Genomic DNA, 25,226 nt, shown 5'->3' on the forward strand with positions numbered 1-25,226 from the left:
CTAAAGAGCAAGGCTGTATTAAAATATTTATTAAAATAAAAGTTCAGACAAGGATTGTTTGATACAGAAATAGAAAATGCACCAACAAGTTTATTGATGATTCAGAAATTAAAAAAAAACCAAAACTTTTGTTATATCCAATAGCATTATATAATTCATAGAACAGCAAAAGAAAGTAGATTTGCAGACAATCATAAACCACCAAGCAGTTATTTGCAGGTGCTGTTTTATCAGCCACACCAAAGCAATCTGGAAACAGCCAACTGGAAACAGCCAAGCACTCAGCACTGCAACACTGGATCTTAACAGCTAACCAGCAATACTCAACTGCTTTACAACTGCGCCTAGTGCACAAAAAATACACAAGACAGAAGGTTAGAACCAAGTTGTAAACTGAATGAAAACCAATAATACAAAGATGTAACATCAGACCTGCAATTTATTCTCATCAAAAAGTGAAAATTCTTCCCAAATATTTTTCAGAATTGGTGTAGATTAAACAGTTTACTTCAGAAATAAATTAAAACAAGAAAAATCAAAGGGATTCTTTACCGGAAAAAAAACCCCAAAAATCACAAATGAGGTACAAATGAGACCTCAGCACTACCTTAAAAGGGTTTACCTTAGAAATCAATACAAAAGTGGTGCTCATCCTAGTCAATAAACCAAAAGACATCAGGACATGAAAAATTAACCACCTTATTCAAGCTACTAAGAAATTTGTGAAATGGCTAAATGGTTGAACAATGAAAACACCTTTCATCCGTAGTGCGCAAGGAGTATTTCAGGCTTCCAGGCAAGATCTTCAGAGGTGTCTCACAGATGCATATATCTGGAGGAAAGCAAGAAAGTGGTCATAGGAGTGTCAAAGATGAATGTAAAATGTAAAATAGGGAGGTTAAGTGACTCAGTAGTATTCTGGGGGTCTTGAAAGAAAATGTGATTAGATCACATAGTGCGCATAAAAAAGTAGCCCAGTTCATAAAAGTAATTCCAATAACACAGAACAAGATTGCTTTCAACATTTCATAAAAAGGTTTACATTTTCTGGTTTGACTTAAAAATCTACCAAAGCATACAAAATGTGTGTTGTCCAATAAAGTATTCATATACAGATCAACCCAATACAGGGCAGATAACTTGTATTACAGCTAAACTAATAAACTCAATATGACATACCTACAATAAAAATGCAGAATTTTTGAAATGCACTCTATTCATTGTTAACTATTGTCTTAGTTACTAGCCATACCTGCTGAAAATAGGAATGTTTTTAGACACTATGCGCGGTTATGTGTCTCAAAGGAACTTGATGGGGCCAAAACAAACAAAGGAGACAACCTGTAGTTACCCACTGATGCTCAAAAGGAGAGCTGTACATAATGACATTTTGGCAGTCCAGCGTCTCACAGACATACCTTTAAACCACCCCAACACCAATCTGCTCCATAGCAACCCCAACAGCGGCAGGCAGCGGGATCACACAGACCTAACTGCTCAAACTTCCCCTCACACTCGTCTTTTACAGCAGACAGCACTCAGCAGCTTGGAGAATTCCACAGTTTTGATGAACAGTGAGTTCAGTACCATTACACAGCAGTGTCATACATACATACATATATGAGCTCCTCAACATGTCAAACATTTATAAAACATGCCTGTTGAAAACCCTGTTCTGCAACCCTAACAGTCATAAAATAAAAAGGCTTGTACACAATTCAGATCTAATAAGCCTAGTAAAATAGATTCATTGTTCTCGAACGTTAATATACCATTGATGTACTTTTAACGGTGGTGCCATTAGGCCTGCCTTCTGCCCTATGAATACACACTGATGGGTAGCAGAATCTAAAAAATGGATTCAGCAAACAAATAAGCATGCATCATTGTTAGTCTACCGGAACAGTACTTTAAATAGTTTTGTGTTTTCTTACCATAATTCCTTAGGACCCGGTTCCGTCCTCTCCAGTGGACTTAGGTTGACTTTTGGATCGCGACCTTGACTTGGAGTCTTTGTTGGATGCAGGTGTATGGCTTCTGGAGTGTGACTTTGATTTGGATTGGGATCTGGACCTTGATCGAGACCTAGATCTGGATGGTGACTTAGATTTGCTCCTGCGAGGTGTACGTGACTTTGAATGGGATCGGGAACGAGAATAGGAACGGGACCTCGACCTGCTGTTGCGAGAGCGGCTCCGAGATTGTGAGCGGCTTCTGCTTCTTGATCGTTTGCGTCTTCGTTGCCTTGGACTGGAAGGGAAAAAAGTGAATTATCTGAACAAACAAGACTACTGGCACCAGAATGGACAAAAATTTGTACTCATTTCATATTTATGAATATATCAAAGTGCCTAACATCAGTTACAGTACAGTCCAACATAATGGTGCTGAAGTGATTATATTTTATACAGGAACACATTGTAAGATTATTCCTTTATTTGTAGCAATATAAAATTCAGTAAACATCAGACATGCACATTTGTATTTCTATAACAAAAGCGAAGCCATATTTCTTAATTTTAAAAAATGCAGGTACTTCATGTGTAAAAGCTTTATATTATCGACTTCATTTTAAGTAACTTGTAGCTAGATGATTCCACGTGCTTCGATGACGATTCCACGATTCAATGGTCACATATTATTGCATACAACGTCGACCTCTACTGGCTAGGAGCGCTTCAGTTGTAACTAAGGAACTTCCAAATTTTTTAAAATTTGGTTAATGCGGTTGTTATGGCTGAATGTTAGTATGAAACTAAATACTTGTTAGTGCTGCGGGCTTTGGATTGTTCCCACAAATAGATTGTTTTTAAAATGCTTCGTTTTTGTAATGCATTTTCATTCAATATATTTGTGTTCTCACTTAATGCAGTCAAACGCAGACTGAAGACCCATCTATCTGTGGAATATTTAAATGACCACTGATCCTGCTCTTATGTTGACTAGCAAACTCTAGTACTTATTGTACAGTATTGTTTATTGTACTTCTTGTTGTCCGTTATAGAGCTTGTGTGTTTTGCACTTAGGCATCAGCATTGATACCCATTGAACTAGAATTTTGTTGAGATACAGGTATCTTGGACTCCAACCTACTGTACTGGCTAGGAGATATTCTATGAGTGAAAGACAAAGCACACTTGTAAGTAGCTCTGAATAAGAGTGTCTACCAAATGCCGTAAATGTTATGTTCTCTACTTTTGTTTGTTTCGTAAATACTGTTATCTGGCTCTCCGGACAACCGTAGTAAGATAACAGTGGCGTTGGCTATATGCCACCGAGTTGCTGCATACCCAAGATAGGTTACTTGACCTCGCTATCCAGTATTTGGTTAAATAGGAAACCAATTGCTTATAGGTTAACTAACTTATAGCTACAACGTTTCCGTTGGAAATTGCTAAATCAAAAAGACAATACATTACTTGTGATTTAACTATCAAATGTAGTTAATGACGTTTCAGTATCAGATGCGATCGTTTAAACTCCAGCTATGGTATCTTAACGAAACCCTTATTCCTCATAATTTCATCAGTTTAACTACATAATTATCTTGCCTGCCAAAAATGGTTTTATTGAACACTACCCGATCACCAGATGTCACTGAGGTGCGATGTTTCGATTGTTTCTAGCTAAAGATTTGATCATTTTTCGAATTAATACCTCCAGTTTCAATTCATCGAAGGAAACATTTATGGTAAGTTATATATGCTTACATTCTACAGTAAGTTACCGCAACCTGAGCTAAATCTGTTCTTACCTATGGCTGCGACGACCATATCCTCCGTACCTTCTTGGCGGGCCCCCGCCGTAGTAAGAATCTGGTGGTCTTCCGTAACGGGCCATCTGAACTCTCAGTTCCCGTCCGTCTAAAATTGCTCCATCCATCGCATCCATCGCATCTTCGGCATCCCGCTTGTCATGGAATCGGACAAAAGCGAAACCTCTGCTCTCTTTAGTGTAACGATCTCGGGGAATATACACATCCCCAACTCTACCATACTTCTCAAACACTCGGCGCAGAGTTTCTGGTGATGTTCGATACGTCAAGTTGTCCACTTTTAACGAAGTCATGCCCTCTATATCGGGCGGTGGCCTACCGTAACTCATTTTCCAAACGCTGCTGAGAATCACGTTGGTATTTGACGTTACTATCTTTTACAGGCCTATTTCAAACTAACGAGCAAGCTAAGCTAACTCTCACAGCGACATTACCCACACACACAGGACGCATGCGCACAACGCTCATCTCGCGCGTCCTACCTACATTTTTTTTCCTTTTAATGATAATGGTTGGAGGACAAAAGAAAGTCACTACATTGACTTCACTAACAAAATTATATGTTCAGTAGTTACCAAATAAATAAATAAACACATTACGATTAAATATGTTAACTCAACAATGAAATGACATATACCACTATAGTACAATAGTACACCACCGTCACCCGGAAGACACGTGTCATTACTTTAAAAACTCGCTTACCCATAAACAGTTTTAAATGTGATTCAGGTAACCAGCTGACTCCTCACATGATACATATTTTCGATTCAGTGGTGGAACAGGCACCACTAGCTAAATAGTATGAAATATTACAGTCTGGTCTGAGTCTTCGGTTGCACATTAGATAAAACGTGAAGTAATTGCCCAGTGTGGTCCAGCAGTAATTCAAGCTGTGAAGAATAACCGATCCAGATTATCATTATCTCCGGTAAGGTATCGACTGGTTAAACCAACACTAGCTAGCTATAGCTATGAAAGTCTTCATTATATAGCCTAAAGAGCTTATATGATTATTTCCATGTTGTCAACGCAAGTTTAAATGCGAACTTGAAATGGCAATTTCATTTCATTGTTCCAAAATACAGTCAATACACAATTATTGGCTTGTCTAAATGAGAACATATTGGTAATTAGGTTGCGTCAGGTAACATTACAGGTTACCTGACTAAAACAGTCATCTGATTGTCTCTCAGATGTCACTTGACATCCTGAGGGATCTCTTTGTGTTCGCTGTTTGCAGACTGTAGCTTAGTAAAGATACGGCAAGATGAGTCCAGAAATGAAGACCCTACTTAACATCTTCATTTTGGGTTTTGGCTTCATGTTCATGTTCGCTGCCTTCCAAACCTGTGGTAACATTGAAGTAAGATGATATGTTTTCTAAACACCAGTACGCACATTTTATACTGTTGTAGTTGTAAGATATTACAAAAGATCTAAAAAGTGACAGCTTAATTCTGACTGGTCTTTTCACAGCAAACTGTGATAAAGAGTTTCAACAGCACAGAATTCCATGGTAGTGGCTACACAAGGTATAAGCTACTTTTCATAATTTGCTGTTTATAATGGCTGTTGCCACAGCTGTGAATATGAGCTTGCTTGTCTTTCCGTGACAGTAGTTTGTATTTGTGATCATGTGACCTTGCTGATAATTCCTTTTGTGAGATCAGACGGCTAACTAGAATTTTCAGGAACTTCATAATAATATGTGTTTGTGTTGTAACCTAATAAATGTTTGTATTACTTTTCTTGGTTAGGTTCTTTTGACTTATTTATGAATTGTTTGCAACAAGGCAGTTAAACATTCTTGTAATTAAATGCATAGTTGTGTTGGAATTTTATTGCATTGTAAATGTGGAATGTGCACAGCCATTAGCATTCTTTCTTAGATTTACATAAGCAAGCTAACACACTTCTCTGCTAGCAACTCTTGTAATGTGACAGTGACACACATTTGTTCCCAAACTAATTTAGCCACTTGATTCTTTTTGATAGCATGGCAATTATCTATGGAGTCTTCTCAGCATCAAATCTAATTGCTCCCTCAGTGGTCGCTGTCATTGGACCTCAGTTGTCACTGTTTTTCAGTGGTTTAGTTTACAGGTAAGGCCAGATGGATGTGCATGTATGCTTTTTCTCATTTCCTGTACTTAAATTAAATTGTATGTTGTGCTGTTCCTTTTGTACATATATTGGTCATTTCAGTAATAGGGCAAAAATGTATTGTCCTGAAAACATATTTTTATGGATACTTTTTTCTGTTCTCTTTTTTAGTGGATACATTGCTATGTTCATCCACCCTTTTACGTGGAGTTTCTACACCGCTTCTGTCTTAGTTGGAATTGCAGCAGCAGGTGGAGTGTGACGATCTTTTCCTTTGTCAAGGGTTCCCCATAAATTCTTGTCACCTCCTATTTTTGCATCTTAATTGATGAATCTTTGTATTCATAGTACTGTGGACAGCTCAGGGGAACCTCCTCACCATCAATTCCACTGACTCCACCATTGGACGAAACAGTGGAATATTCTGGGCCCTGCTACAATTCAGGTGCTGTATGTTTGCTGACTTGTTTTTGGCTGGTTTAGTTTTTTGTTATCACTAAGATGTATGAATCCTAATCAACAAGGGAGATTACTGGTGTTTTTTGTGTGTTTTGCAGCTTATTCTTTGGGAATCTGTACATATATGTTGCTTGGCATGGCAAGGCTCACATAACAGGTGAGGATGTTTTCCCCCTGGCATCAGTATGCATGTGCAGTAGTTGCAGATATAAATATGACAACTCTGTCAACACTCTGTGTGTCAGATGAGGACCGTCAGAGAGTGTTCATCCTGCTCACCGTCATTAGTCTAGTTGGCAGCTTCCTCTTCTTCCTCATTCAACGGACAGAGCCGGAGTCTACATCTTCTGAGGTGACTGAGTCACTGCTGCCGAAGGAAGTCTGTGAGAGTAACTCAGTGGCAGTGTGAGTATGAAAATTCAAATTTGTACATATTAAATGTGCACATTCAGTGCTTGCTAAGGGAGAAAAAAAGATCTGTGTGTGTGTTCTGTGTAGTGAGACCAAGGGTCTAGCAGCTCAGGCTTTGGATGCATTCAGTAAGTTTTTACTTATGCACTACACTAACATACTATAGACACATACTATAAACACTTAAGCTTTCAAAATTCTCCTAATGTTTGCTGAATAAACAGAGAAAGCTGTTCAGCTGGCTGTGACCAAAGAAATGCTGCTCTTGAGTATATCCATCGCATATACAGGTAGGCACAAATTTATGAAGGACGATTTTTTTTGCCACCTAATTTATCTATAGAATGACATTTTGTTTGTTAAAAATGTTCAGCTTTAATAGGCCTAGTAGTAGTACCCTTAGTACTATTAATACTAATAGTACCCTTAGGTTTATGTAATTTGTTTATTTTGTGAGCTTTGCCATGATACTTTCCTTTCTGTAGGCCTGGAACTGACATTTTACAGTGGGGTGTATGGGACCTGCATTGGAGCTATGACTCTCTTTGGGGATAACGCGAAGAGCCTCATTGGTCTTTCTGGAATTTTTATTGGTATTGGGGAAATACTTGGTAAGGCAGTATAACTCAACAGCAGCAAGTTTCCTGACTTCCTCAATGTCTTTCAAACAATAAAACATATAATGACATGTTTTTTTTTTTTTTGTTCAGGTGGATCCATATTTGGAATGCTGAACCAGTTCAATCGCTTTGGAAGGAACCCAGTGGTGTTGTTGGGACTGTTTACCCATTTCTTGGCCTTCTTCTTGATCTTCCTCAACATAGCCAGTGACGCACCCTTGGCCCCCGAGGAAGGCACCAATCTGCAGGGATTCATCACTCCAAAGTATGTAGAGAACAGCAAAAAAAAAAGGACTCAATATAGATGCATAGTTCTGCCAAACAATGCTAGTATCGGTATCAGTAAAAATGTTATGTTGGCTAGCGTGGCCTTAATTTAAGTAAAAAAAAAATGCTAGTGGTATTGTTTAGCATTATTTATCAGTAATTTATCTATGGTCTGATTGGGCTTGTCTTGACTCTTCTCTCGTTATTCCTGTTGGTGTATGGGATCAGCGTAAGCGTGGCATTGCTGTGCAGTTTCCTGCTGGGACTGGGTGACAGCTGCTTTAATACTCAGCTTCTCAGCATTGTGGGATTCATATTCCGTGATGACAGTGCCCCAGCATTCGCGGTTTTCAAGTTTGCACAGGTAAACATTGCACAGGTGTTGTCTGTCTAGTAGTCAGTTTAGGTCATGGAAGAATTTAGATGTTTGTAAAGAAACATCTAAATCTGTGAGGTTTAAAGTTTTAATGCATAGAAATCACCACTTCCACAGTCATTTGTGGAACAACAGAAACTTTTAATGTTCTTGTGCACTTCACATTTACACAGTACTAACTGCTTTCTCTCCCCATGGTCTACGCAGTCCATTACTGCAGCTTTGGCATTCTTCTACAGTAACTATCTCCTACTGCAGTGGCAGCTCCTCATAATGGTGGTGGTAGGTTTCATTGGCACACTCTCCTTCTTTGTGGCTGAGTGGACGGCTGTCAGCCACCGAAGGGACTCTGATTATGACAGCATATAATGACATATTATGACTGCATATAATGTTTGGAGCTGGTTGGAATGTTGCAGCAGAAGACTACGTTAGTGCAACTTCCTCTCCAGTGTTCACCTTCTTCCAGCTGCGTGTTGGAACTTCAGCTGGCAGAGACAGTGAATGAGCAGTGAACAAGCAGTCCTGCAGAGATGTGTTTAGGTGATTTGTTCTTGATGACCAATCATAACCCTGAGAACATTCTGAACTTGGCCTTTCAGCCAAGGGGAAAACTTGTCCCTGTATCCTTTTTTCTTTATCAGAGCCAATCAGGTACACACAAGAATCTTTGTTGTTTTTTTATATACTAAGCCATTACTGTTTGATCTTGATGTTTTCATATTAGAAATTTTGTTTTTATTTTACTCCTCAAATTCACCCAGGTTCAGATTATGATTTTGGCCTCAGATCCCCTTGATTTCAAACATCTTTAGCTGTTTCAGTCCCATGCCACAGCATGATTATTTAATGTTAATTAATATACACACAGCAAAACTATATAATGTTAACACAAAATGAATATCTTCCATTTAAGGTCACAATTTATTTTCAAAATTTAGAACAGTTAGAGTAGTATAGAAACCCTAAACTCCAAAAAGAAATTGAACCAAAACACAAAAGTATACCTGCATTAAGCCAAAGAACTGTGCTCTACTTCTTAGCACTGTGCTTGTATTTAGTTCAGGTGGATCCTTTTCTTTGACCTATTTCTGAAGTAAATGTTCAATAATATAGGTAAAAAAAAGAGATTTAAAACCTGTAGATCATTATGTCATGAGAATCTGCTTGTGGATACCAGCATCAATTAAAACATACTATGATGAAGTGCATGTATCATATAGCTAGAGTATTTATTTGATAATGCTGTAATGGAACATACTGAGGCAAAACCACAAATTTCAGCTCTTCTGACAACTGGAGTTTTATGCTTGGAGAGTTTTCTTTGATGTTGCCAGTCACTAAGCACCCATGGAATATTTTATGTCTACATTGGACACAAAAATTGATCTTCTGAATTACTTTCCCATTTTTTACAGAATGTAACTTATCTTAATTTAGAGTTTATTTCTATGAGTAGGTAGGAGATGCATATTAACTCTGGGGTGGTGCTGTTGATTATGTGGTGTTTTGGACTTCTCAGCTTGAATACAAGCCAAGCTAAAGGATGTTGAGGGACATTTGAGTAGATGTAAATGGTAGACTTAATTTATGAATATTTGTTTACTTTAGTCATATACTGTTATACTGTTAACAAACTGTTAATTGAATCAGGATTTTCTGCTTGTTTTTATATACATGTGATTAAAATTTATTTTGCACCTTTCCTGTTTCTTGGTAGTGATATTTTATGATGGGTTAAAAAGCAAACACTTATCGTTCTTATGACTTTTATTTATTAGTTATGGTTTTCTTAACTGAGGCATATCTAAAATTCAACATATCTAAAACTAATTTTATTAAGAATATATAAATTAGCCTTTTTAGGACGTCATGGCTGTAATTCCAGGTGATCTACTGTGTCCTTGAGGAAGCCTGTAAGGAAACATTCCTTATAGTTATGGCAAACAGTTATTTTTTAAATCTTATCAATTAGTAGTTCAGACAGTTGTTAGCTTCAAATTTAGCAGATTAGCAGGAAAAGTGCGAAGAAGAAAGTTGTGTGTGTGACATGCCATCACAGAAGGAAATGTGAATTGTCTTCTTCATATTCAGATTAGTTAACATAAGAGATGTTGTCATTTCAGAGGCTGTCTCTCAATTTTTGCAAATATCACCCCATTAAGAATGCTCCTAAACCTATGATTATAAAGTGTAAATTATTTAAAGCAAAAACAGGGTCTTAATGTTTGTTTCATTTCATAGTCTAAAACAGGCTATGAGCAAAGTAACAAATGGAGAACATCATAAATCCATGTGTGTGTGTGTGTATATATATATATATATATATATATATATATATATATATATATATATAAACTAATATTGCCCAATCAGAACTAACATGGTACACCACAACTTTCCCACCAAACCAACCACCCATTTATGTTTTCCTTCTCAATCAAGTGGCTATGATGAGGTTAAATGAAATATTGCATCAGGTCCTCTTGGAAATAAACACATATATGATAAAAGACTTAGACAATGACTACTAGACACTGAGCTTTTATTGAGAGTCAGATTATGTCCTAAGTAAGGTTATTTTTTTATAAACTAAATAAACACTCAAAATAATGCTAAAATAGACATAAGGACAGATCTTGTAGAGCATTTAAAGAAAAAAAAAACAGATGTCATTCCATGGTCACATGATTGATGAAAATTATCATAGCTGTGAGCTTTAAAGTTAGAGTGCTGGGGACCTGGACATGTCTGTGAAATTATAGTCTAATGAACTCATACCCCCTTCCCCCCCCAGATTATGTTTCCATCTTCCTCTGATAGCTCTGAAGTAATTAACCCCCCACTGAGCATACAGAGAATAGCACCTAGAGGTGGATTACAAAGTGCACAAAGAGGTCATGCTTGGGTCCTGTGAATCATTAAAGCCCCATTTGGTTGTGTTCAGAGTCATCTGCAGACAGCCGACCCTGGTTGACCCAGCCTACCCAGCGTGCTCATTTCTAGGAGACAGAGAGGGTGATCTGTCGGAGCAAGCAGGGGAATGCGCGAGTCAGAGTATTGCTTTGCTTGCACAATTCATTGCAGGCAGAGAACAAGGAAATGCTATTTTTGCAAGTGGTACATACATTAAGTGCATGTTACAAAGTTTTAGTAGAGGAAACACTGGTTGATTGGTGTGTCAATGTTGAGGGGAACCTAACAGCCTGCTACCCCACCCCAGCACTGTTAATGACTGACCACTCATTTCCAAGTGTGTGGTTACACATTCACAACAGTCTTGAACTTGATAAAGTTCTTGTGTTAAGCAGCAGTGTTTTGTTAGTGGCATATTAGATTTTTGGCATGGGTGTAGGTCTGTGTCTTATGGGACAGCTCAGGGCATGAGGCTCTGTTGAGGGTTTGGTAATGTGGTTCTGTGTTAAGGACAGCCAGGCTGTAAGAACTCAGAGCTGTGGGCCAGTAAGCTGTTGTAGGGCAAGTTCTCTCCTTCTTCTCCCTACATGTGATGTGTGAGTGCAGCTCATGAGAAATAAGATCACATCCAACTCAGCACACTGGATGTGAAGGTGATAATAGGCTGACATTTATGTTTGGCTTATTTATGATATTCAAATAATTATTGTGTTTTTGTTTTTGTTTGTTTCCTATAGACTGTCATACATTTAAACTACAGTATTATTATTAGGAAAATTCATAACAATAATACGGTTACAGGATATTGATTACATTGAATACAAAATATTTTTATCAGTAGGTATGTGAAGATTTCAAACTATCTTTCTATGACTTTAATCACATCTCTGTAAAAGCACAGAGAAAAAGGAAGTGTATTATATTTCTAGTAAAGACAGAAGGGCATGGTGAGAACATGGATGAAGGCCTGTCTCAAATGCTACAAGCAGGCTGGGACTGTTGTTTTAGAGCTGCTGGAGGAATGTCTTTGTCATGGCTTCTGTCTGGCTTAGTTACCTGAGTTGTACTATGAATCTAATAAGCAAAATCCTAATGCAAATTTGTTTCTTTTACCAAAGAAGTCAAACAAATGGTATGGTGGAATCCAAACAGAAATAAGAGGGGAAAAGGCCACTGAATAAATAAAAAGAGGTTAGGCATACAGGTTGGGGTAGACAGGGGGTGTATTTTCTGACTGATAGCATTCTCCCCTCTGCAGGCTGTCCTGGTAACGCAACACTTGGGTGAAGGGGGCAGGGAGATATCTGTAACTTTCCTCTAAAAAGATATCCATAACTTTCCTCTAAAAGAGGGTGGATGTCTTTAGGTAAGTCCATGTGCTGTAAATCTTTTCCATACAAAATGCTGGAAAAACAGATTTTGTTGGAAGGAATGTTGTAGAGTATTTTGCCAGTGAAAACTATTTGGTAGAGAAGGCCTAAAATGAAACCAAATCCAGTGTCTGAGGGGGGTTATGTTCTGTTCTTCATTATATGGCACTTATGCAAGACTTGCTTTCTCAAAGAGTATGTCTCCATATATCTTTTCATATGTATATTCATGTGGACACTTGCCAAGAGAATCTGTGTTTTGGAGCAGTGCTTCATCCAAGTGGATGACTAGTGACTAGGATGACAAGTGGGTGCTAATGGCTTGGGAGGTTATGAAGGCCACAATTATCAATGAGACACAAAAATAAAGGTTTGCTAGTGCTTTAACAATGAATATGCCATTAAGGCCCAGCCTTTGATAGTGTAGTCAATCTTTAACAGGTAACTGTTTAGTGTTCACACTGACAGTTTAAAAGCAGATTTCAGTAAGATACACTTCTGACATTCAATTTTATTTGCCAGATTATCTTAATCAAAATGATAAATTGTGATTCCATATAATTAACACGACTGTGTACAATTCAATACAGTCCAAGATTTGTGGTACACATTATATTACCTATGATTTGTCAGGTTGTGGTTTTTGAGAGGAGTGACAAAACATTCATCTGGTATATGTGGGATTACTAAATGGATTTAACACATGGCACAAACGCTATTTTACTAAAAAGTAAATACTACTAAATTAACTAAGTGTGCCTTTTTAAAGTAGGTTGATGGAGGATATATGATCAGTTGTACATATAAGAGCTGTGGGACAGCCATGCAAGATCAAGTATGGCAGACACTGATCTAACACAAGCTTGCATGATTTAGTGTGGCCACTGTTCAAACACAGCTGTTTTAACTCTGTAACTAAGAGGACCTTGATGCATGTTGGACAAGGGGAAATATTAATGTATGTAGTATGGCATGCTGCATTCTCCCCAGGCTGGAATATTATGCCTGGAAAAGCAGTTTTTTATTCATAGTTTAATTTTCTGTTTATTGGATTCTGCTGAAGAAAGCCATGCTTGAAAATATAATGGAGCATGTGAATCATGTGAAAGTATTAAAGACACAAACAATTATTATAGGTGTACTTGTTGGAGCACAGCGAGTGTGTCAAAGAGCCCAGGTGTAGGTGAGGAGGTGACTGAGTTTGAGTCATTGTGTTGTCAGGACAAAGGAAGCATCATCATCAGCACAGATCAGCAGCCACAACTTTGGGCAAACTTCAGGTAAATGCTACTTTCTACCAGCAAGTGGCAGCACTCAACACTGAAACGGTACTGAGCCTTAAAATACAGGGGGGAAAAAATCTGTGTGTGAAATTGCACACCTAGTATGTGGAGACTTCATCCTCACATTCTCACTTAGACTGACACACACACATACACACATACACACACACACACACACACACACACACACACACACACACACACACACTCTCTCTCTCTCTCTCTCTCTCTCTCTCTCTCTCTCTCTCTCTCTCTCTCTCACACACACACACAAACACACACACTTTCAGAGGAAAGGTGTGTAGTAGCTGGATGAGAAAGTGCTGAAGTTGAAGAAGGGTCTTATGGGTAGAACTGTAGAGCAGCCAAGATGAACACATGCTGAGTCAGATAAGAGAAGGACAGAAAAATAGAGGAAGGATTAACCAAGTGATGGAGCAGAGCACCTTTGCTTTTTTACTGATAAACTAATGTTCGTGCTACTTTACCTGCAGCTTAAACAGCAATTACCTAATACTGGAGCACATGGCAACATCATTGTTCACTATGTTGCCAGTTGTAGTAATGTGAAGCAGGACCAGAATGAAAAGGCTCAGTCAGTGGTATCACTGGCATCAGGCTACAGATCCGGAAGTTCAGGCTATGGGTCAGGGAGGCTTGCGAGGTCCACCGGGTCAGGGTGGGTCCATGAGCCCCTCTTCCATGGGGGTTATGATTGCTCTACATTTCCAGTAATCTATAATGGTTCCTGTTGATGACAACTGGGCCTCTTTTTAAGAGTCCATAATTCAAAAGCTAATCCAAGCCAAATTTTACAACATTGTTACAATGGTTTAAGAGTCTGTTGAAAGTTCACGTCTGCTAAGGCTTACAGTTGAGCTGGTCCTCTGACAGGCACACAGTGCCATAGTAAATAGTAAAAAAAAAACCCAAAAAACCAGCAAAAACAGCTGACTGGAAGAATGAGGTAACATCTTAGCAGGGACTCTTTTGTAATAACTGCAAGACACAGACTGCTCAATGATTGACACGACAATCTGGTAAATGAAGTTAATCAGTAGATGGGGAGGGAGTCCAGGATACCTTCCACTGGAAGGTTCAGTGTCAACAGTCAAATGGTAGGGTGAGATGACTGAAGCCCTTATGGTGCACGCACCAGGGTGCTATAAGAAACTCAAGACAGGAACTAGCAGCTGAAACCAGAACCATACAGTTTACAACAGTGACACACTTCCATACCAACATCCATACCTGTTGAATTTGATATTCCTGTACTGTGCAGAAGGGTGGATGTGTTAGATGTTACAATCAGTTTATAAAATTGGTGAATGCTTTTACTTGCATAAATCAGAAGGCTCGACATGTTGCTAAATTGCTATTATGATGATGGGGCAGTGGTAGCTCAGTGGTTAAGATACTCAACTTATAATCAGAAGGTTGCCACTTCAAGCCCTATCATTGTTGGGTCTCTGAGCAAGGCCCTTGACCCTCAATTGCTCAAGTTGTATTTGGTCATAAGTTGCTTTGGATAAAAGCATCAGCTAAATGGCATAAATGATAAACTCTTTCGGAAATGTGTTTATCAAAGATTTACTCAGACAGTTTGCAGTAGCCAAATACTGTATCTTCCATAATCTTGTGGGAAATGGATAGACTGAAAGGTTTAATAGGATACTTGGGAACATGTTACATATATTGCCTGTGTTTGTTAACTAGAGGAACTATGCAAATGCACTCATGAAACGTCCTCATGGAATATATCTCAATGACATGCAGAGAGAAGCAAGACCAAACAAAAGACCACAACAGAAAGGTTAATTGTACTTTCTTTAATCTTAGAGGTCGGCTTGTAAGCAAAGGTGAGATGGGAAAAGCTTGTTCATAGGTGGGAAGCATCAGTATACACACGCACATACAAGCTAAACGACGGTAGTATAAACATTAAAACTGTGCATGGAAATTTCTATTGGATATTAACTTCTTGTCTTGTTATTCAGCATCTGAGGGATCTGAAGTGGAAGATTAAGTCCAGATCATACTGATTCACTAGAGGAAGAATATATATTATAAGGGCATTTAATTGTAATTGTATTAATTTCATCCAAAATCCTATTTATTTATTTATTTACAATTTTGATTTTTAACTATTATTTAATTTTATTACAGTTAGCTAAAATCATTTAGGTGTTTACATTTAACTTTTGGGATTTACCCTGTTCCAGACTGATAGGTGCATCAGGGTAAGAAGAGAGAGGGCTGAAGTGATGCACCCATCATGCCTAGTGCCTACCGTACAAGCCTGTGGGGGCAGTGCTATGATCTGGGGTTGCTGCAGTTGGTCAGGTCTAGGTTCAGCAACGTTATGTGCCCAAAGAATGAGGTCAGCTGACTACCTGATTATACTGAATGACCAGGTTATTCCATCAATGGATTTTTTTCTTCCCTGATGGCATGGGTATATTCCAAGATGACAATGCCAGGATTCATCAGGCTCAAATTGTGAAAGAGTGGTTCAGGGAGCATGAGACATCATTTTCACACATGGATTGGCCACCACAGAGTCCAGACCTGAACCCCATTGAGAATCTTTGGGATATGCTGGAGAAGACTTTGCGCAATGGTCCAAATCTCCCATCATCAATACAAGGTGTGGAATGAATGCAACTCTGGACAGAAATAAATGTTGTGAAATTGCAGAAGCTCGTGGAACCGATGGCACAGTGAATGCGTGCTGTAATCAAAGCTAAAGACCTTTTTTTGGCCAGGCAGTGTCCATGCAGAGATACAGATGAAGCTAATAATCAGGGAAGTTAGATTGAACAGGAGGATTCTGGGAAGTGTAGTCCACAAAATGCTGGCTTGAGGCTGCAAACAAGACAAAGCTTGCGCTGATTATAAATCACTCTCAAACTATACTATTCTGAAAGAATATATGTATATTTCTTGCATATCTTGGGCAGTTTAAAACTAACCCACATAGTGTTTAATGCCATAAATGCTGTAATTGTAAACCTTCAGAGCTAATGCAGACAGCTCAGATTTTGCAATGCAAAAGAGGACAATATGGAAAGGCCTATGAATACATATTTCTGTGTTTGCTCGTACACTATAATAAAACAAAATTAGCTTGTTACAATTTTAAACAGTTGCATTTGGTGGGATGTCCCATATGAAAGATTCTTTTCTATGTAAGAATTTTTTTGTTGAATGCATACATACACAAACTAAAATTTGTGTAATACCTGTAAAGTGAATTTACATCAGCCCCACAGATTGTTACACATATGTACACAAATCTCTAGGAATAACAGGTTATAGTCTGAAATGTTAACTCTTGATGTAGAATTAAGATAATGTCTCAGTATAGCAATTAAAATAAAAATTTTAAAAGTTAGTTTCACATGTTTGATTTTACTGTGTACTGATGTAGAGAATATGCACATTTTACCCTTAAACAACTTTGTTCAACTCAAAATAGTAGGGCTAGTATTAAAAACATCCTAACTGACTGAGAGACTTGACTCTTTTTAGGTTATCAGGGGTAAGTACAACTCTGTCAATACAGACATCAGGTAAGCCTGGACCACAGTTGAACAACAACAGGGAATTATTTTCATCCAAGGGAATATTCTGAATATTTAATGCAAAAGTGTTGGGCTGGTGTATAGTGCACGGTTTTATCTCTGTGGAACAGCATACTCTTTTCACTAGGCACAATATCAGTTGCTATGCAACCGTGGACGCCAAGCGTTTGATTATCTGCCAACAGATTTTTGTTATATAATTTGATGTCTCTCCCTTTGGGGTGACTCCAACAGAGGACTGCCCGTAATGTCTGGGTATATAGAGTATTATTAGAGTATTTAGAATAGCCTCCTTTCTTTTTCGTAGCCAAGCAACGAAAGGAGCAATTAACTCATTCTTATTCGTAATTAAATAATGTAACAACCTATCTGTGCGACAATGACAGCCAGCATAAATTTATTTGATCTGGTGAATCTATCCATCGGCACACCAGAAATTGGAGCAGTTAATTTCAACGCTTTGCACACTTTGTTGCACGCGATCCTGGAACACTTGAAGATACAAAATGTTACCGCTGAATGGAGAGAACCGGACGAGGGTCACGATCCCAGAGGGGCTCTCGCGACCAAGACCACCTTATCAGGGGAGAGACCAAACATCTACCACCACATGGAGGACAGGCTGAGACATCTAGAAAACAAAATAAACGCGCTGGAGCGGTTTCCAAGCGGCCAAGAGTTGCTTAGTCGCACCGCTTCTGGGAGCACCACATCAGTGAACGACATGTGGCAGCTGATGCAGCTCCGTCGAAAGGTGGAAGCGAACGAAGAGGGAGTGTCAAAGGTTAGCCCCGCCTTTTGAGTTGATAACCTGATGAGTAAGTAATTACTACAAGAGGAAACTTAAGTTTACCTATGATAAGCAGCTCAGCATTGACGGCAACAGCTAGTAAACCCGCCTAGCTGTCTATATTCTCTCTCTCTCTCTCTCTCTCTCTCTCTCTCTCTCTCTCTCTCTCTCTCTCTAGGGGCTACCCTAAAGTGAATAAATATAATAATTAAAAAAAAAATCAAACAGATGTCACGACATGATGGGTGATACTTCTCATAGCTGTAAGTTTTAGAGCTGTGGCTGAAGCACTAGAGGTCCTGTCATCACCCAGACACGCTGGTCAGGATATGATCTAATGAATATTTACGTCCCCTACCTTCCGTTTCCACCTTTGGAGGCAGGCCACCCTATAAGAAAAGGGGTTAAACCCACAGGTTAAGGGAGTCTGTGGGACGTTTTTGATCCAGGACTGATAGCATTCTCCAGGCTGTAGGTTGCCCTGGTAACACCATTTGGATGAAGGGGACAGAGGGATATCTGGGGCCTCTCAAAGTTAAGATGTCCTCGAGTCCTTACAGGGTATTGTAAAGCGTTTTAGTGCTGAACAAAGAGATTTTGGTGAAGTGAATGTGTCAATGTGATTTGTCAGTGAAAGTTGTTCAGTAGAGGCCTAAAATGGAACCATTTCCAGCATATGAGAGGTCACATGTACTGTTCCTCAGTGTATGGAGCTTATGCAAGACATACTGAAGGAGATGCAGGAACTAAAGGAGACAAGAGATAACATGAAAAAGGAAGTCAGGGTCCTTCAGAATCAACTCAACAAGGTGAATCCCCCCCCCCCACACACACACCAGGAAACCTGCAGGACACACAACATGAAACACAGGACATGCCTATCAACTCATAAACAACATATTTATTAACAACAAATACTTTCTATCACAGCCTTCCAATGATCAGTGCTTTTTTCCCCTATGTACTATAGATTGATTTGGACAATTTAGCTGATAGAATCAGTGTTGTGAAGCAATACTTCCACAAGCTAGAAGACCTGGAGAATTCCATGGTGAGTTAAACTATTCATATCCTGAAAGCAGGTAGTAGGTGATATCTTCCTGGCTATTGTGGGTGCTAATGTCAATACCTTTCAATCTATTACTTAACGATAAGTACATTCTTATTTATATCTACACTCTCTCACTGTCAATCTTTCTTTTGGGTGTAGCGAGAGTTTAAGGAGAACATGGCGCTCTACCCACACCCTGAAGAGCTCAGCCAGTGTGTAACATGGGAGGTTATGCAGGCCACTCTTGTCAATGACAGACAAAAGATAAAGGTTTGCTAGTTTTACACTAAATATCTCCCAAAGATCCCTTTGATAGTGTAATTAGCCTTTAGCTGTGAATACTTTAGTGTTTGCATATCTTAAAAAATTACAAAATTACAAGATTACAAAAACTGCAACTCAGGTTATGATATTCAAATTTAATGTCTAATTTCCAGATGATTTTAAATAAAATCTAAAACTAAAATATTTTGATTGATTATGACAATTTTTTATGATTAGCATCGCCAGGTTCAAAGCAGTCTAAAAATCTATAGTCTCTGCTTCACATTATAATACATAAGATTTGTCAGGTCATGTAAAGACATGTCAAAGCAATCACAGAACATTTATCTTATATATTTGGGATTACTGTGGATTCAACACATGGCACAAACACTTAATTTAGGTTAAAAATGTAATTTATTTTATAGTGAGATACATGATGTTGACATACTCTTGAATCAACTTTCTGTGCCCTTTCAATATTAATAATGGTGAATATATGAACAATTGTACATACAGGAACTGAATGACAGCATCACATGCAATGGATTGCCAGTTACACCCTGTGAAGTCAGCATCCCTTTGACCCCAAGGGTCTCACCCACAGTGGATCTGCATGGGGTGGCCAACTCCAGTGGCTCAACAGGCCCAGACCTTGGGGGCTCTCATGAGGTCCCCCTGCTCCAGCTACCCATGTCTTGGATCAGCAGGGGGGCTGAGCGTTACCCTGAGACGGTGGGCGCCCTCAGGGAAATTGGTCAGCTGCAGGAGAGGCACAAGAGGCTGGAGGCCCATGTGGAGCACCTGGAGGAGGGTAAGGCAGACCAGGCCCAGGTTCAGCAGCTCAGGGAGATGCTCAGTGACATGGGTATGGTCCTGTTACCAGGGCAACGTCACAAAGAACAGGGGTTGTATGATTTGTTCTGTTGCTTAGGAGAGAGAGACATGCATGCGAATATACTGGAGCAAGTGAATTGTCTGAAGACTCTGGTGGACACTGTAATAGCAGACAGAGAGAAGGTATTAAAGACACACACACACACACACACACACACACAATAAATCACAGTTTAGATTATTGTTATAGGCATGCACACAGAAGCACTTGATTTCGGATACATCGAGTGTGTCAAAGAGCCCAGGTGTAGGTGAGGAGGTGACTGAGTCCGAGTCATTGAGTTGTCAGGACAAAAGCAGCATCATTAGCGCAGATCAGTTGCTACAACAAAGCCTAAAGATGGCAAACCTCAGGTAAATATCAGTTTTTACCAGCAGGAGGCAGCACTCAACACTGAAATTCTAGAGCCTTCAAATCAAGAGTTATCAACTTCATCCTTACAGTCTCACTTATGCTGACACACATTCACACACTCACATAAACACATTAACGCTTTCACAGGAAATGTGTGCAGAAACTGGAAGAGGAGGTGGAAAATCTGAAAGAACTAACAGCTGTCAGTATTGAGAAGGAAAACAGTCCAAATAAACACATGCACCATCAGGTAAGAGATAGGGCTTAAGAGCAGTATTACTCTTGAAAGCGAAAGAGCACATTCCGTTCACTCTTCGCCTGCTGTGTGCCTCTAGCTAGGGAGTTTACGCTCCATGCTGGAAGACATGATGACATCATCTTCTATGCTGACATGGAGTCTACAGCAAGAGATGTCTGACACAAACCAGGGTCAGCAGGGCGAGACTTTAACTCAGGGACATTGCTGGGGTCAGGGAAGCCTAGGAGGTCTATCAGGTCAGGCTGGGCCCACGACCCCCTCTTCCATGGTGGATATGAGCAGGAAGGTAAGCTAGCTGTTCCAGTGCTATGAGAAACTGCATGGCATGGTCACTGGCTTCATTAAGCAGAAGGAAAGTGACAGGACAGAACTTTGGCATTGCGTAGAAGTACACAAACACACATGTAATATAGACAAACACGTATTAATGTAAATACATCAGCTAAGATTAGAAAAAAAAAATAATTTTGCTTTCAAAACAACTTTTGTATTAACTATCATCCAGGAACAAATCTACAAACATTTTCAGTATATTAGTTATCTAAAAAAAGGGCTATAATTTCTTTCTTGTGTGTGCGCACGTGTGTGCGTGTGTGTTTGTGTTTGTGTGCGTACCCCAGTCCGCTGAGTTGATGAGCGACGTGCAGGGTGCAATCCTGCACCTACAGGTGGAGTGTGAGAAGCTCCAAAGCACAACTAGCCAGCTGATGGAGGCCAACATCCAGAAGCAGAGCCACATTGATGTGAGTGATGCTGTTTTAGGGGCTGGGCTCAGTGGTAAGCATCTAGAAATCAGGGATTACCACGAGATACAAGTATTCAGAAGAAAGCATTCCTTCTAGAGTAGGGCTAAAATTATTTTCAATGGAGGATGGGCTTTAAGAGTGCAATAGTAGCCACAGGCATTTCTCTCCACGTGTACCAGTGGTTTAAAATCCGAGCCCTGAGATGCTTTGGATGCTCTTGTCCCTGCTCTAAAACAACTGATTCTACTCATGAACTGATTACAAACATCAACGTGAATTATGGTTGTATATAGTGTAGATTTTAAAAAAGATTTTCAGTGCAAGACTGAAATTGGAGAAATACTTTTATTGGACTGCCCTCCAAAAAACTAATTCACCGAATGTCTTATCAGCACCTGTACAAGGCCATGGAGAAGCTGGAGGAGAAGAAGGCAGACAGGGAGGTGGTGGAGACGGAGATCGGAATTGTAAGTGTCCTAAAGTCTCACACAATCTCAAAACCAAATTCCATATAAGCCCAAGAACTTTGCATGAGTGGTGAACCTCCTTTTTCTCCTCCATTCAGAAAGCAGACAAACGTGCCCTGGAGACCAAGGTGAGCCGCATGCAGTTTGACACCATGACGGAACAGCTGAACGGGATGTTTCAGGAGCTCCTCAGCAAGGTCGCAGGCCACGAGCAGGACTGGCACAAGGTTATCGAGAAGATCTCTAAAGAGATGGAGAGTAAGGTGAACAGAACAAACCTGTAACTGCACATGCAAAACCTCCTTCTGATACTTTTGTACATCAGTACTGCAGGGGCTGGTCTTGAAGCACAGCAAGGCAAAAAGTTATGTAAAATCCCCCTAAAATTCACTGCCAAGTTCTCCCAGTACAGTAATGACATAGAAAAGCACTGCTGGATTTTTCATATTCTCAAACATGTCAGTTATTCCATCAGTTTAAATAAATGTAATGTAATTCAAGTAGATTCAGGTTTGTCATTATACATATATACAAGTGCTCAGTATAACAAAATGTGTTTGGCGTATTCTCAGTATATGCCAATATGCATAGAGTTGCAAAGGTGTCTTTAACGAACAAGTGTATATACAGTATAATGAAAGGCATTCGTAGCCTTTCTGAGATAATGCAGCATGCAGGTCAACATAGGCATGTAATTGCTCTATTCACAGTGTACTAAAATGGGAGGGTGGGTGGACAGATACATAATATTACAAAGGTACATTTATAGTATTTGGCAGATGCCCTTGTTCAGAGCAATTTACAGAAGTGCTTTGTAGTCTTTAGCAAATACATATCCTCATGTGAGCATAGATAGTATTTAGAAACCATGACCTATCAGCCTAAAGCCCTTGCTAGAGTGGAAAAGAAGGCAATAAAAGTTTTTAAGTTCATATTTAAGTGCTTAGTGACTCAGTGAAGAGAATCAAGATACTCTTCAGTCTTCATTAGAACTTAATTCTACTACTTTGGTGGTGTCTTTTCTTCTTTGTAGCTTGAGGGACAGTGGTTTATGTCAAGGAATACTAGGTTAGAAGACAGTGTGGTGAAGTATTGGGTTTGATTAGAGCTTTAGATATGTGCGAGTCAGTCGAGTTATGTCTTTATAGGAAAGCATCAGTCCATTAAAGGTAAATATAAAGTTGAGTAAGATAAAGATGAATCAAGGCAGAGGGAGCGTTAAATTTTGCATTACTGTGGCATTATTGGTCTGGGAGTGAAGAACATTCTCACATTCAGAATCTGTGCAGGCTGAGGATGTTGAGTCATTATTGGTAAATCAGCAAAGGACTTTGTTGATAAAATGTATATGGCCAGCTGTTCTCCTGCATCACATGTTCTCCTATGTCAATGGATCTGTGGTTCCAGCTAAACCGCATCGAGCTGGACCCTCTAAAGAAGCAGCTGGAGGATCGCTGGAGGAGCATAAACAAGCAGCTCCAGACCCAGCCAGCCCCAATACATGATGACGCCGCTGGCTTCAGAAGGTGAGACATCCACAAACTGTCCAACTGCATAACACTAAACCTTACAGCTTTGTAGTGATATGGTAACATTTAAATCTCTTCCCTTATTCTCTCACAGACAGCTTTTGACGAGGTTCCACTGCATCTCCTGTGATCGGCCTGTCGACATGCTGACTCCAGGACCGTGAGTCTGCCTTTTTCGGTTTTTATTTTTTATTGTTTGTATGTATTGCTTGAGCGTAAGGACAGTGCTCCCCGTCTCCCCTCCTTGTGTTTCAGGCACTTGATAACATTGCCCTCACCTCCTGGATTTCCCTCTCACAAAACAAACAGGCCATACACCACACACCGGTGCTACAGCCGACTGCAACACATCTCCCACCTGATGCAGACTGAGGAGTACAGCCAGGCCAAGTCTACTCCTGGCCTGCAAGTTCAGGTCAGCAGTGATTGCAGACTGGATGTCCTTCGACACCGCAAGTCCGAAAATATGAAATTGTGAGTTTAGTCTAGCAGTGACAAATGTCCAGCTGTTCTTGTCCTGTTTGATAAGCCAGAGGAGGTGGACATCCTTGGTCTGGACGGACACATCTATAAGGGCCGCCTGAACAACAGGGCTGTGAAGACAGTGGAGTCTAGGCTGCCCACCATCTCACCCAAAGAAGGCAAGGCTACCTAATCGCTTTCCAAACTCTGAGTGAGCATCACTCAAGGTCCAGATTACCCATAAATAGTTCTGGACAGTTATTGTATGTACATTGGACAAAACATTGCTGACATGAAGCAGCCTAGGATTTGAGCAGACAGTCTGGGTGGTGGAAATGAGAAGGTGGAATGCCTGGATTGACATGAGCTGCAGCTGCTCTTGTACCAGTTTAGAGTTTAAATTATAAAAAGCAAAGCAAACTTGATAGTTACACTGCTTAAAAAAAATCCAGACTGAAACTGTAACTTTTGTAATTAAAAGAGTAGGGTGAGTAAAGAAAGGTCAGAGATAAGAATGGTCTCTTAAAGCTGCTGCCATTCATTTTTAAGTTCTTGCTAAATTCTCCTGGACTTGCCAGTGCTGGAGCCTATAGAGCACTTCCCTGATTGGGTAATACAGCCAGACATTGTTAAAAATGAGCTAGTTACAGAGCCCCAGGCAGTCACACAGACCTTTTTGTTTTTGCAATAGCTTTCAGGGCTCACTATATTGTTCTTGAAATAAATTACTTTAAATGAATCAACTTAAATGAAGAGGATCATGGTAGTGTGGGTTAATACTTCATGCCAGAAAGCACATTATATTTTAGTGTTTTGCATTTGAAGCTAAATGTGGTGCCATTCTCCTGCCTGACTGTTGTGTGTGTGTGTGTTACCACAGGCAACAGAAATAAGACCAGCTGTGCATCACCACTAAGCCATCATAGTGCAAAGACACAAGGCAACCAATTGGGTGGGTCCTTGAGACACTCAGGAACAGGATAATTAATGGTGTAGGTTAGTTAGTAGTGATGCTGGTTAGTTAGTAGTGATGCTGGAGAAAGTTACTCACCTTTTTTTTTTCCTTTTTTTTTTTTTTTTTTTTTTAAGGGGGGGATATAAAAATATGGGATAATAATTAGTTGGTAAGTTATAAGTGGTAGATGCTAAAAAATCCTAGGTGCTGAATCGTTTGGGCCAGTTAGCATTACTATCTTATTACACAAAGCCTTTCGACCTGAGCCATTTTCAGCCTTATCA

The 25,226-nt window shown here is 39.6% G+C and overlaps 2 protein-coding genes across 9 annotated transcripts; one reads left to right on the plus strand and one right to left on the minus strand.

Moving 5' to 3' along the window:
- Positions 1-54: 54 nt before the first annotated feature.
- On the minus strand, positions 55-4,263 carry srsf2b (serine and arginine rich splicing factor 2b). Of its 7 annotated transcripts, XR_004776620.1 has the most exons (5): positions 3,755-4,263; positions 1,935-2,250; positions 1,419-1,545; positions 757-832; positions 55-344 (listed from the first exon to the last, which is right to left on the minus strand). XR_004776620.1 is itself a non-coding variant. In XM_035531134.1 (3 exons), the coding sequence occupies exons 1-2, from the start codon at positions 4,102-4,104 to the stop codon at positions 1,944-1,946; spliced, it is 627 nt and encodes a 208-aa protein (XP_035387027.1). In that variant the 5' UTR covers positions 4,105-4,262; the 3' UTR covers positions 55-832; positions 1,935-1,943. The 7 variants fall into 7 exon arrangements, 3 of the variants coding, with proteins under 3 accessions (XP_035387027.1, XP_035386886.1, XP_035386921.1); XR_004776616.1 differs by having other exon boundaries at positions 55-832; XR_004776618.1 differs by lacking the exon at positions 1,419-1,545 and having other exon boundaries at positions 3,755-4,262.
- Positions 4,264-4,539: 276 nt separating this feature from the next.
- Positions 4,540-9,719, plus strand: mfsd11 (major facilitator superfamily domain containing 11). Of its 2 annotated transcripts, none has more exons than XM_035525326.1 (14): positions 4,540-4,706; positions 4,972-5,141; positions 5,255-5,310; positions 5,774-5,881; positions 6,053-6,132; positions 6,230-6,326; positions 6,439-6,497; positions 6,586-6,745; positions 6,839-6,879; positions 6,976-7,041; positions 7,237-7,362; positions 7,462-7,636; positions 7,867-8,002; positions 8,222-9,719. In XM_035525326.1, the coding sequence occupies exons 2-14, from the start codon at positions 5,046-5,048 to the stop codon at positions 8,381-8,383; spliced, it is 1,362 nt and encodes a 453-aa protein (XP_035381219.1). In that variant the 5' UTR covers positions 4,540-4,706; positions 4,972-5,045; the 3' UTR covers positions 8,384-9,719. The 2 variants fall into 2 exon arrangements, with proteins under 2 accessions (XP_035381219.1, XP_035381187.1); XM_035525294.1 differs by having other exon boundaries at positions 5,019-5,141.
- Positions 9,720-25,226: the final 15,507 nt, after the last annotated feature.

Source organism: Electrophorus electricus, chromosome 1 (genome assembly GCF_013358815.1).
Source record: "Electrophorus electricus isolate fEleEle1 chromosome 1, fEleEle1.pri, whole genome shotgun sequence".
In the NCBI taxonomy this organism is placed as follows: domain Eukaryota; kingdom Metazoa; phylum Chordata; class Actinopteri; order Gymnotiformes; family Gymnotidae; genus Electrophorus; species Electrophorus electricus.

What these genes read in the sequence shown, in the direction of transcription:
- srsf2b (XM_035530993.1), bottom strand. Translation starts at nt 4,104, where the DNA reads ATGAGTTACGGTAGGCCACCGCCCGATATAGAGGGCATGACTTCGTTA. An exon ending in TATGGTCGTCGCAGCCATAG is followed by an intron (nt 2,251 to 3,754) that starts GTAAGAACAGAT and finishes TTTCCCTTCCAG; the next exon opens with TCCAAGGCAACGAAGACGCA.
- mfsd11 (XM_035525326.1), top strand. Translation starts at nt 5,046, where the DNA reads ATGAGTCCAGAAATGAAGACCCTACTTAACATCTTCATTTTGGGTTTT. An exon ending in CATGGTAGTGGCTACACAAG is followed by an intron (nt 5,311 to 5,773) that starts GTATAAGCTACT and finishes TCTTTTTGATAG; the next exon opens with CATGGCAATTATCTATGGAG. An exon ending in TATATCCATCGCATATACAG is followed by an intron (nt 7,042 to 7,236) that starts GTAGGCACAAAT and finishes TCCTTTCTGTAG; the next exon opens with GCCTGGAACTGACATTTTAC.